This window comes from Pseudorca crassidens, chromosome 8, assembly GCF_039906515.1.
Source record: "Pseudorca crassidens isolate mPseCra1 chromosome 8, mPseCra1.hap1, whole genome shotgun sequence".
In the NCBI taxonomy this organism is placed as follows: Eukaryota; Metazoa; Chordata; class Mammalia; order Artiodactyla; family Delphinidae; genus Pseudorca; species Pseudorca crassidens.
Genome location: NC_090303.1, coordinates 50,593,018 through 50,606,570, shown reverse-complemented (window position 1 = coordinate 50,606,570; position 13,553 = coordinate 50,593,018). Strand labels below are relative to the sequence as shown.

General features: G+C 37.9%; 1 protein-coding gene across 1 annotated transcript in view; it reads right to left on the bottom strand.

Annotated features, from left to right (window-relative positions):
* CALCR (calcitonin receptor) overlaps window positions 1–13,553 on the bottom strand; it is a 150,106-nt gene that overhangs the window by 43,940 nt on the left and 92,613 nt on the right. Inside the window, exons 6-7 of the mRNA XM_067746397.1 lie at window positions 9,024–9,136; window positions 3,301–3,392 (exon numbers count right to left, since the gene is read on the bottom strand). Coding sequence (XP_067602498.1) covers window positions 3,301–3,392; window positions 9,024–9,136 — 205 coding nt within the window. The remainder of the gene's footprint in view (window positions 1–3,300; window positions 3,393–9,023; window positions 9,137–13,553) is intronic.

Below are 13,553 nucleotides of genomic sequence, written 5' to 3'. Positions count from 1 at the left end.
TAATTCCTCTCCATGGTACTACTCCTAACTATTTTTCCCAGTATAGGTCCTAAACCAAATATCCTAAAAAGGCTGTTTTCAACCTTTAATTGGTGGATCAGAAGTAACCTGTATATCATCCTGAATATTATTTTAACTCTGCCACTTTGTACAGTTAAGATCTTCAGTATTGCCTTTTCTATGATTTAAATCACTGAAAAAATTTTCCTTTATCTTGAAGAGGGCCTAGAAGTTCAATTTTATTCTTTTAAAATAACGAAGACTTTATATATATTTCTACAATCATTTTCCAATAGCACAGGGAGCGTGATTCTTATTGGTTTCAGGTTACACAGTCCTGCCTTTTATCTTCTCCTGAATGCTCACAGTAAAATAACATTAAGATTAGCGGCATGCCGTAATGATCTCATTCTGAGTAATACCCCAGGATTTTTAGCAAAGTATTGGCAGTTCTACAGCCTCCCATATATTCAGTAACTCCTCTGCAGGCCTTCCTGGCCTGCTGGTTTGAGAAGGACACCTGCAGGGTTATTCCTTTTCATAGACCCTAGAAGGCACATGTTAGGATTTTAGAGTGAGATTTCAATGGGATGATTATGAATGAGGCATTAGGTCTCAGAAGCAGAGCTGAGTGTAACTTCTCATTTTGGTTTCATGAACGTTTTATGAAATTGATTATTTGGATTTTGCAAAATAACTCAACCCTGGGCGTGCAGAATTAAGCAAGGGAGTGATGATTATTGCTTGCTCTGGTTTCACACAGATGATGCCATTTAAGTACATAAATTGTAAAACCTCCCCTTGTAATGTGCAGTAAATATCACAAGGGTGATGTTGAGTGTTTGAAAAACACCTGGGAAAATATTTCTAATTAAAAGATAAATGCAGTCATAAATCAGTTATTTTATTTTTATTGTCATAGTCACTTTGAATATTTCTGAAATCCAAATGTAAGAAAAAATGTGACGAATTAGAAACATACTTTAAGGAAAACAGATGGCATTGATAGTTTTAGTTTGGGCAGATTTAAGGTAAGATTAAGAACAGGCATAAAAATCAGACATGACTGCTTCTGGATTTGAATATTTAGCATCTCAGCATGTGTGTTTTTTGTATCCTAGTCACCTTTTACTGTGTGTACCCTAGAGAACCAACTGTTTCACTTTGTGTCTTCCCATTGTTATATTCAGATTCTACCTCAATAAGACATGTTTTTCCACCCAAGACTTAAGTTACTGTTTGGAAGGTTCTTGAAACAGAGACAGTAAGGGCAAAATCTGTGCTTCCTAGATAGTATGCCCCCACTCCCAAGGATTTTACCAGATTAATTTTGTTTGGGGACTAACTAGAATTGAGAAATATTTCACTTTGCCTATGTGCTACACTTTTAAACCCCCATCTTTAGTGGCTTAATAGGGAAATTATTTAAAGAACATTCTTACTTTCTTTGCTGATTTGGCTCTCAGACCTCATCACTTATTTAAGTGACTGGAGAAGAACTAAGAGATCTCCCTCGACATTTTTTAATCTTTAAAGTCCTGTGTACATTTATTAATTGCAGAGTTACAAATTTAAAGAATAGACTTTTAGTGACAGACTTTTTAATCAAAGTTATACGAGAGCCATGATGATGTATTTTTGCTCTGTGGTCAAGTGTAGTTGAAAAATGAATAGACATTCAAAGATTAATCATGCTATGTGTTTACTCTGCTGTATTCTGATTATAATTGAAAAAATTATTCTAATAATTAATCCTTCATGTCTTGTTGCTTTATCAGTCTTTCTCCTGTTAAACCAAATATGGAAGAAGCTCACTCTCTGCTTATTTGTTATTATTTGCTATTCAGTTAAAAACTTGCTATTCAGTTATATTGCTTAATCAACATAAATTGATGATGTTGACATAATACAATATGTAATTATGATGTAAGTTATAGGCAAAGATTAAAAATAGGGTCAAGGAGGACTTCCCTGGTGGCACAGCGGTTGAGAGTCCGCCTGCCGATGTAGGGGACACGGGTTTGTGCCCCAGCCCGGGAAGATCCCACATGCCGCGGAGCGGCTGGGCCCGTGAGCCATGGCCGCTGAGCCTGCGCGTCCGGAGCCTGTGCTCCGCAACGGGAGAGGCCACAACAGTGAGAGGCCTGAGTATTGCAACAAAAAAAAAAAAAAAAATAGGGTCAAGGGAAAGAATAATTGTAGTTGTATTAAGGGTGTGGTAAGTGTGATTCTCCCCTTGGTTTAATTTTTTCTAGTATTATCATGGCAATATTTTAACAAAAGTCAAATTAAGATTGTTATTTTATATATGAATCACTATACATTTAATTACATATCACATCTTTTAAGTGTGGAGAATTATTTGTAGTCTGTGCCTATGAACTTTTCTTAATCATTTGTGTAATACCACTAAAAAGAGTATCAGTGGAAGGAAATAGCACTGTAGCATGCCTCCTGCCTTTGATTTAAAAAAATGCCACGAAATTTAGGACATGTTTTTAGGATCAAATTTAACATGTTACTATCTCACATACTTTGTGGTCATTCCTAAAACTATAGAATATTTTAAATTCTCCATTATTGTAAAATCAGTATCTATATCAACTTAATCATTTTGCAATAGGTAATGCAATCATTTGTATGGACACAGCCTCAGAATAGAAACCCTCATTGGAATTTTGTTTCTTACAGTTCTTAGAAGACACTTTCAGTTAGCAATGGTAGGTGTGCAAGGGCAAAAAACTGACACTTGACAACAGGCCATCTTCTTCTAGAGGTTCTCCTCGACTCTGGCTGAGTTAGTTAAGGCCAAAAGAAACTTCCTTTTCTGGCTGAACATGATCATGGCCTTACCAGCCCCACTTCTCTTCTGGCCCAATCCACTTACAGTACAGCTCACAATTAAGCAGGGTGTGTTTGAACTTGTGGCCACCTCCATATTTTAGAGTGAGGGTAAAAGAAGGAGGAGGATTATTTCCTCAATACTTCATGGAAGCTTAGCCATGGTAAGTGGAACTTTACCATGTTAATGCAGTGTATTTACGGGCTCACAGGATTATTTCATTTTGGGAAGGAGGCATATCGCCTTTGAAAATTATATGTATCCATCCTATTTTCCTCAAAGATAGGGTTAAAAAACATATTTTAATTAATTTCATTTTTCTTGCTACTTCATGACTCCCAGTGTTACATGTCTTGTAATCAGCAGACTTCTCCCTGCCCAACACTCTTGCAGAGTATACCATTTATTTTAGTACCTAAGAGAAGAAAATAAAAGGCAGACGCTATAGGTGTACTTACCTAACAAGCATGAAAATCGCCAGGGAAATCACCAGGGTGAACATCGACATAGAATGACCCACAATAGCCAAGTAGTACAGAATGTATGCACTCTGCAACAACAACAACAAAACCAGTTACTAAAGCAGAGAGGTGAATAAATTATTATAGAAGAGGGAAAACAGTTTATTTTTATTATTATTTTTTTCATCAGTGTATACATGTCAATCCCAATCGCCCAATTCATCACACCACCACCACCCCCACCGCTTTCCCCCCTTGGTGTCCATACGTTTGTTCTCTACATCTGTGTCTCAATTTCTGCCCGAAAACGTTTATTTTTAAATAGTGTAAATCAACAAATGTTTTTCTCCTTTAAAAAAATGACTAAAATGATAACAAATATTTCAGAGAATTAAATTATATTGAATTATAAATTGGATTAATAGATTAACTTTCCTAAGAATATCAGTTTTACTGGAATATGCATGACATGGTGGGAAGAATAGAAGATGGGATTCATCAGAGCGTTCTTTACTCAGAGTATTATCGTTAAGTGTGTGTGTGACACTCATAGGTCCAGTCACTTCAATTTTCCAGACTGCAGTAGTCCTCATCTGTAAAATCATGAGGTTGGAATAGATGATTTTTAAAGCAATTGTATGTTGTAAGGAACATTATTTAACACAGGGATACAGAAATATTGGATGTGAAAGAATGAGAAAAGATGGCCCAGGTAAACACTAACCATAAGAAAACTGGTGTGATATCATACGAGTCCAGATGTTAAGTCAGGATGATACAGCAATGCTAAATGTCTATGCACCTAATAATATAAACTCAAACCACACAGAGCATAAAGCAAAAACTGACAGCTCCTAGTAATCAACAGAATGAACACAGGGAGGAAAAATCTAGCTATAGAAGATTTGAACAACATGCTCAACAAACTTCACTAATTCACATATAATAAGCATTGCACACAACATCTGCAGAATACCCATTCTTTTCAAATGCACAAAGAATATCCAAATTGACATACACTAGTCAGTAAAGCAAATGAATACATTTCAAATAATTAAAATCTTAAATAGCATCTTCACTGACCATAATACTCTAGAAATCATTAATAAAAAGATAACTTAAAAAACACCTTCATACTGTCGAAAAGCAAACAATATATTTCTAAATAAACACTGGATCAAAGAACTCACAACGACACACCAAAACTTTTTGGATGTAGATGAAGCTGTGCATGGAGGGAAGTTTAAAGACTAAAATGCATATGTGAGAAAAGAAGATTGAAAATCAATGACCTAAATTTCCATCTAAAGAAAATTAAACTTTAAGAATGTAAAAGAAAGGAAATAGAAATGATAAAGAGAACTTGAATATATATTGAGTGGATCAAAGACAAAACCTAGTTCTTAAAAAAAATAATTTCAATACCCCTTAACAAGACTGATCAAGAAAAAGACGACCCAAGATAAATGAAAACATATGTGCACACAAAAACTTGTACACAAAATGTTTAGGGGCTTCCCTGGTGGCGCAGTGGTTGAGAGTCTGCCTGCCGACGCAGGGGACATGGGTTCGTGCCCCGGTCCGGGAAGATCCCACATGCCGCGGAGCGGCTGGGCCCGTGAGCCAGGGCCGCTGAGCCTGCGCGTCCAGAGCCTGTGCTCCGCAACGGGAGAGGCCACAACAGTGAGAGGCCCGCGTACCGCAAAAAAAAAAAAAAAAGTGGAAATAACATAAATGTCCATCAACTGGTATATGTGGTTTGTCCACAGAATGGAATACTATTCAGCCATAGAAAGGAATGAAGTACTTACACATGCTATAACATGGACGAACATTGAAAACATCAAGCTAACTGAAAGAAGCCAGTCACAAAAACCCACATATTGTATAATCCTATTAATATGAAATGTCCAGAAAAGGCAAATCTCTTAGAGACAGAAAGTAGATTAATTTAATGGCTACCTAGAAATCCATCTGTTATTATTTGCAGCTGATATAATACAATACATATAAAATATAAAATTTATAAATTACTAAAATTAATAAGTGAGTTTTATAAAAATTGTTGGATATAAAAATGAGAACAGTTTTAATACATAAACAACAAATAATAAAATTTCAAATGTGGCATTTACAATTGCATTAAAAAAATCAAATGCTTGAGAATAAATCTGCAGAAGGGGGACTTCCCTGGTGGTGCAGTGGTTAAGAATCCGCCTGCCAATGCAGGGGACATGGGTTTGAGCCCTGGTCCGGGAAGATCCCACATGCTGTGGAGCAACTAAGCCTGTGCACCACAACTACTGAGCCTGCGCTCTAGAGCCCGCAAGCCACAACTACTGAAGCCCGCATGCCTAGAACCCATGCTCCACAACAAGAGAAGCCACCATGAGAAGCCTGTGCACCACAAGGAAGAGTAGCCCCCGCTCGCCGCAACTACAGAAAGCCCGCACGCACCAACGAAGACCCAACGCAGACAAAAATAAATAAATAACTTAAAAAAAAATCTGCAGAAGGATGCGTGTGAGCTCTACACAGAAATCTATAAAACATTATTGAGCAATATTAAAGACAGAGATGAATAGAGGGATATATTCTATTCAATGTTTGGAAGATAAAGATCTCAAAATTTTCAAACTGATCACAAGGTTTCTTTGCATGTAAAATTTGACAGACTGCTTCTAAAATTTGCACTGAAAATACAAAGAAAAAATATAGCCAAGACAATCTTGAAGAAGAACACAGTGGTAAGACCTACTCTATGGAGCATCATGATTTGTTATAAAGCCACTGGAATCCAGCAGTGTGATACTGGTGCAAGGAGAGACAAATAGACCTGTGCAACGCAGTCCAGAAGCATGTAGTGACATGTATGGTCACTTGATATATGATAATGGTGATGTTATAGGGCAGTAGGGAAAGGAGGGTCTTTTCAATAAATGTTGCTGGGTCAGTTGAACAGTGATATGGAAAAAAAAATACAATGAATCCCTAACTCTAATTTTCAACAAACTAAAATGTGTGTTCCAAATTGAAAAGAAATAGCACCTCTTAGGTATAATCTTTGACCAGCAGTAGACATAGCTCAGCATTTAAATCTAAGTTCTTTACTTATGTTATTCCACATTGTTATATTTTCCAACGTTCCTTTTATGTTTATGATGCCAATGGGAGAGACATTTAGGGGCAGGTGGACCTATGACACTTCTCTGACAATAGTGGATCATTTCCTTCTTTATTTACTGATAGGTAGAACTCTCTAAGCACCTAACTTGTTTTCAGAGCTGGGCACCCTGTATTCTATTTTGTCTGGGAGAAAAAGAGACTGTAATATCCATTTTGCGGGTGAAAAAAACCAGAGACTCAGAGAGGGCAATGGCTTGAAAGGAGGACAACATAATCTCTGGGCTTCTGGTGTTAAGTTCCCTCCCACAACAGGTTATTGGGTTGCGGGAGAAACTTAAGGTATTTTCAGTAACTTATTGGGTCCTGGTATGAATGTGAATGCAGTGTAGATAAGCTGGAAAATTTCTATGGAGTTCTTTGAATTCCTGGGAGAAATGCACCATTTATGTACAAATCATTACCCTTGAACATTTTGATTCTTATCAATTTCCTTGTGAAGGGTCTGAGATTGAAACACTAATTCTGCTTAAAAGGCTCACAAAACAGAGCCCTTTGTTTGGTTATGTGCATTATTGCTAGACAGAAACAAGTATTGCCTTGTAGGCCTTAGAGTTTCAAAATGAACGTGTCAACTTATCCTGAATTGTGGTTGCATCATTTCACTAGGCATTTACATATTGTTCGTCAGTTTCATTGTTGATACTGCTCTGCTAACAGTGCTTTTTATCCTTGCAGGTAATGATAGTAAATCTGGAATAGTTGGTTTATACCTAGAACTGATAAAAACTTCAGTATAGCTTGTAGGTCCCTTCTTAGGAGGTATTTAGGAATCTTTGCAAGAAAACACTCAGCTCCTGTCTTTTTTCCCCAGGAATTCATTTTCTGACTCTTTTTCTAACTTTACCACTAGACAAAAACAGGTGTAGCATTTTCTAACAGTCTTTCCTTTTAAATAGTTTACCATATTGAGTCCCCTTGCCATTTAAAGTACTGTTTTTAATTTGGATATATAGGCATGCCAGGATTTTATTTTTATCTCTGCATATTTTATTTGTAAGGAAATTTTATATAATTTAATTCATTTTCTTTCAGTTGCCTCTAGAATACTTTAAAAAATATTTATGCTTCTGAAATAGAATTGTCTAAATGTGTAAGGTTAAATCAACAGCTCATAATTTATTTGCCATTTTTGTATCATTCGTAAGACTGAGAAGTGTTTGTTTTTTTATTTAAATAAATTCTAGGTTGATTTTTTTTTTTTGCCTGTATATAGATGGAAGATTTGTGCATATAATTTCAATCATTATGTTAGGTGCCTAGAGGGGAGTATTTATTCTTAAAATACTTTATTTCCTTCTCAGATGTGGCCAGAGTGTGTGAAGAGGTCAAATGTGGCAGCACTGAGAATTGTTTATTTTGATGTGCACTCTTTCTAACAATTCAGTTAAAAGAGTTAAATTTTTTTGCTGTAAAGTAATCAGCATTCATTCAGGAAATTCCTTACTCATTGACACGTCATTTCAATCAGACCTTATTAAATAAATAGCTCTAGGATGTAGGCATGTGTCTTGACTCTCAGGGGTGACTTAGCAATTTGTGGAAGCGGTAACTGGCTTTGGTGCCCTCAGCCTGTGCTTGTGATGAGATGTCCCTCTAGTCAACTGGTCTCTAAGCTACCTATTCATCTTCTTTGTTTTTAATTGTTGTTTATTTTGTTTTTAATGGAAGGAAAAATTTCTATACTCATAAAGCTTCTTTATAGGAAACAAAAGCACTGATGTGCGTATAGCTTCCAACTTCGCAATAACTGAGCATACAGGCCTATCTTTGAAGGAAACAATAGGTTTCTCTTGCAGCCACCAGGGCTGTGCAGAGATGCCCTGTGTGCTAAATGCTGACCAACGGTTTCTCCCAGCTCTGTAGGGAGAGGAGGCTGGTGGTAGACTTAATGATCTTTTCAGATTTCTGAAGCATCTGAAGAAGGCAGTAGCCATCTGCCCCCCACTGGCTTAAATGTTTCTAAGCTAAGATAGTAAAAATATTTAACAGCCAGTAAGACACAAGAAGTAGCAAGTTAGAATGGACTTCCACTGAAAATAATCTAAACAGCCACACGCTTATCAGTGGGCTGATGGGAAGCCCCATTCTTAGAGTTCCTTCAAGGCTTGATAGTAAAACTGTCATAGACATCTCAGGACAGGGATGTGGACAACCGTTAGCCGTTGACTTGTGGAGAAATCTGTAGTTTTGGACCTCTTTCAGGAGAAGAGATGTTAAGGCAGTTCCTGGAAATGCTGCCTAATGTCTGGCACTGCAGGGAATCCCATCATTTGCTCCATGGACACGTTCCCCTTGCCACAAATGGCCTGATTCCACATGCTCACAGAACTCTCACTGACAGAATGCCAACCAAGAAGTAAAACATCATTTTCTCTAGTGCCACTTCAGAGTCCCTAGAATTGAGAGGTCATTATCTGATTTCCCTCTACAAAATAGTTGGCGTCTTGGTAGCAGGTGTTTTACAATTAGGCATAAATTTCCATACACAGATGATGGCATTCTCACCCAATACTGAAATTTGAAATAGAACCTACCTGCATCTTCTCAGGAGTGAAAGCGTTACACATAGTATAGTTGGACCAGGATATGTTGCTGCCAGGGTGCGTGTACCAAAGCCCGTCTTCCTCACAGTACTTTGTAACTTTTTCTGTTAATGAAACAAAACTTATTATCTCAAAATAACAAGAAAGAAAAACAATAAATTAAAGCTTAAAAGCCATTCCAAAGTGTTAATCACTTTATAGAACTTGAACGTCAATAGAGACTACCTCGAATCCTGCATTAGACAGGATGCTTTAATATGCATTGCTTCAATTTAGCTTCAGCAAAGTCATGTGAAGCATTGTTATCTCCATTTTGCTTTGACAAACTTATTCTGAGTTATTCAGACTTTTTCTAGTTCTCCAAAGTACCTCTCCAATGCGTTTATTGCTTAGAGATCATATAACAATCCTGAACTGGTAAAATATGAAAAGAGATTTTACCAGTGTGTTTGCAATCCTCACATAGTTTTTATTTTTGATAGTTTCATAGGGATAATGTTTTTGAAGCATTGTTCTTCATTGGCAAAGGCAAAGAGTTATCACACCTATGGAAAACCCTTTTATATATGATTTCTGGTGTTTTTCTTTTAGCACGAGGATATGGAAATCAGAATCATATACTAATATTTGTCATTGTTTTAAAGGCTAAGAAGCAATTAATATTAAAAAATTTATTTTGCTGAAATATTACTTAGATCTGATAACATTTAAAATAATTTTCTATCAGAAGTTGCGGTTAGTCAAATCAACATGCTAAGAGCTAGTATGAAAATTATTTTAACTTTGCCAGTTTTTAGGGTGAAATTCATAATTTTTCATTGTATGAATGAAACAGATACTACCAAACTCAGCACAAGATTTAAACTGAAAATTGTAGACTTGTTTGTAATATATCTACTCCAACAATGATTTAAAATGGATGAAAAAACACATTTTTCAAACAAAAGGTGTTTTAAAGCGCCTACTAGAATCATCATCGCTTAATGTAAATCTGTTTCAATGTTAAGTAGAAAACTTTTAAATTGCGAATTTACTGTGACTGCCATTGGACAAAAACTATTTAAAGAATCACCACTGGACACCAACAATGTTTCCAAAAGGGTTAGCACTAATCAGCAGGGAAAAATTGATGTTGAAAACTGGTCAATGATTTAGTTAATGCTTTGTCAACGACCATTCTAAGCTTACTTGCAATTAAAAAAAAAGTGGTTTGTAATGCAGCATTTTATCTTTAACATATTGTTAGAAAGTAGTTTTGTTTTATTGAAATGAATATAATTTGGTTTTTACAAAGTTATGCAGCTACATAGGGTAACGTGTTCTAAGGAAGAGGGTGTTCCTCCTGAGGAAGTCCTTTCCAATCACGGACGGCACTGTAGGAAATATTGTTTTGTTTGGATTTAACTCAGGTCTGGATCTAGGCATTTCCTGGTTCTAACTGTTGCAGCTATCAAGAATCTGTCATCCTCCACCTGGCAAATCTTTCAATATTTGACGGAAGGCTACGTCTACTCTGACTTCCTTCTCTAAACCAAACACCCCTATTCACTCTCACCACACATGCTGTCCCCTCACAGCCTGAAGCCTCTCTGCATGTGCTCTGAGATTGGCACTTCCCTCTAAAATAGTCTAAGTTTGAACTGCCCGGTGAAGAGGCAGCATGCTTCCTTCGGTCTAGCTTCACATGGAGGAGCTTCTTCCAGATGCTCAAAACCCAGTCCCCAGAGATCTGTGTTCCATTAATCTGAAGAGGTGCCAGACACCAGCATCTTTAAGAAGCTCATTGATTCCAAAGGGTATCAGAGTTGAGAATCACTGTCCTCAGCCATATGTTGGCCACCTTGGCTCTGTCCCATTACTGCTGATTGAGTGTTTGACTCCTGCCCTTAAATCCCTCCTAATAAGGATTTGCTTTTTATACTCTAGCATATTCCTTCAGACCCTCAGCCTCTTTGGAATTTCAATACTGTTATACACTCTTTCATTACCTACCCGTCTTTTACCAAGCACTTTGTTTAAAATGAAATCTGTCATTTCATTCAACTGTTGTATGTATCATCAAGGTACAGCTTGGGTCAATGGTAAAATACTAAAGAATTTAAACTTGTTGAATATAGGTATTTTTAAGGTTTGCCTTTCTTTTAAAGTGGATTTGTCCCCCAGCTGAGAGGAACCTAAAAATCAGGCTGAAAAGATGGATCTATGCCTGGCAATCTCTCTTTTGTGACCCCAAACTTGCCTTTTAGTTAATAATTACAGCCACTTTGGCAAGGGCCCGTTGCTGCTTTGGAACTGGCCTTGCAGCCTTGATTGCAAGACAGCTCTTCGTGCCACTCATGTTACCTCTAATGTGGCTGTCAGATCAAGATTAATGAAGCATCATTTATTGGGAACAGTAGATAAAGACCTGGGGGACTACTATCAAATAGCATTTGGTTAGAGTTTACAGGAAGGTAGTGCTGAGCAGGGCATAGCACTAAGCCCTTTCTCTCTTCACATCCCAACTCTTCCAACAAAATGAGGATTCCTAGAAGTGGCTGGCCTGAGCTGGTTTTAAAAGTGCCCCACTGCAATCCCATTTCCATTATCTCTTCTCACTGGGGTCGCACTTTGTATCTCATTCTTGAAGGAAGCACAAAAAGCATCTCCCAAACATTGTCTCAGGGCTAGACTAATTGCTCTAATCTGGATTCCAGAAACTTTCTTGCATAAATTTTATTGTATGACTGCTCTTTTCCATTTTAACTCATGTCCTCACTTTCAGTCTGCGGGAAATAACCTCTCGTCATTCACAGACAGTAAGTGTGGGTAACCAGATGGGCTGGTTAACCCTGAAATGTGGTAGAAAGTCTGACCCAACAAGTCTTGGAAAAATCTGAAAGAGGAGGTTGATTTTTCCATAACCTCTTAAGCAAAAAACAAACACTGAGTCTTCTCTTCAAAATGCTACCTCTAGTCCAGACCAGATAATTCAAAGAAGATCCTCTCTTGTCAGGACCCTGGCATCCCCTTCCTGTAATTGGGTGTTCTAACTCTCTCCCCGGCCCTATTCCCTAGAGGTCACTGAAGGAAGAAGAAGATGAGCACCATGAGGTGCGGCGGGGTTACTGTGCTCTGTTATTCCACATCTTATTAGAAGAGATACGGAGCTTGAAGTGGAATGACCTGTGTTCTGGGAGCTTAGTCCCCACACCAGTCAACCAGTGGCTCTAGTTTCAACATCTAGAGCCATCTGAACGCTTCCTACAGGCTCAGGCTTGCTGTACTCTCAGGAACAAATCTCACCCCTTAACAGGGACTTATGCAGTGTGTCTGTAGCTGGACCCACTTAGTTCCAGCATCAGGGTCTCCTTTGTAATGAAGATTATATTCCTTTTTAAGTATCTTAATCCCAGGTTTATTTCAATGGGACAGATTTTCTATCCAGTCTCCTAGAACGGAACTTTTCTGGCCCTGGTACCTACAGTTCCTGGAGCTGGGCAGCTACTGCCTTTCATTCCTCCGGGACCCTTTCCTCTATGGCCTGTATCAGTCTCATCGGATGATGTGCTCTGCCTCCTACTGGAAGAGCTACTGAGTGCACTGGCTGGGCTTTGCTGGTCCCAGCCACTTGCTTATCTGGACTTTATTGTTTAACACAGTTTCATCTTGGCTGCACAATTTAGTCACAAGAACATTTAAACATCTTGATGTCCAGGTTGCACTCCAAACTAACTAAATCAGAATATCTGGGATGGGACCAGGGATCAGGATTATTTTTTAAAGCTCCCCAGCTTCCCAGCCAAGTTGAGAATCACTTACTACTAGCAGCTATCCAATCCCATTTCCCAGCCCCAAGTGCCTGATCTCTGGATTGAGGCCGTTGAACAACCTCATACCTACTTTTCACACATCCCTTTGCCTTGGCTCCTGACCACTCACCACTGAGCATCTTGGATTCCAGACTTCCATTCTATTTGGATAGATGACAATACTAAGACGCATAACTTCGGCCCCTAGCTTCTCACTTCACTGGGCACCTGGTACTCCTGCCTAAGCATCGCCGCCCAACTTCTAACCATAACAGTGAGGCTAGACTGAGGCCTGAAGGAAAACGATGTTCCCCCTTGAAAGTTCTGAAAGTACTTCAACCTGCATAAGTTTGTACGGTGATTTAGAAATATTATTTCTCAAATGCTTTTCCAAGACTGTTGCCCTTACTTAGAAAGAAAGGGATAGGTAAGAGCTCAGGAGACTTGGGTTCACTTGTGGTTTTATGTCAAATATTATGTGAGTATAAAATGAGATACTATATATGAAAATGTTTTGGAAAGTTAAAAAATGATAGTCAATGAAAATATTCCCATGTTACTAATTAACTTTAGTTATAAAAGTAACACCAAATTCACTTAACACACATCTGTTGGCTGTTCATGTTGGGCTGGGCACACAGCTGGGTTACTACAATCCATTTTAATTTAACTGGTCTTATTTACTGAGCATATTTTAATAATCTACTGTTGGAGCAGAAATCTGGTAAGT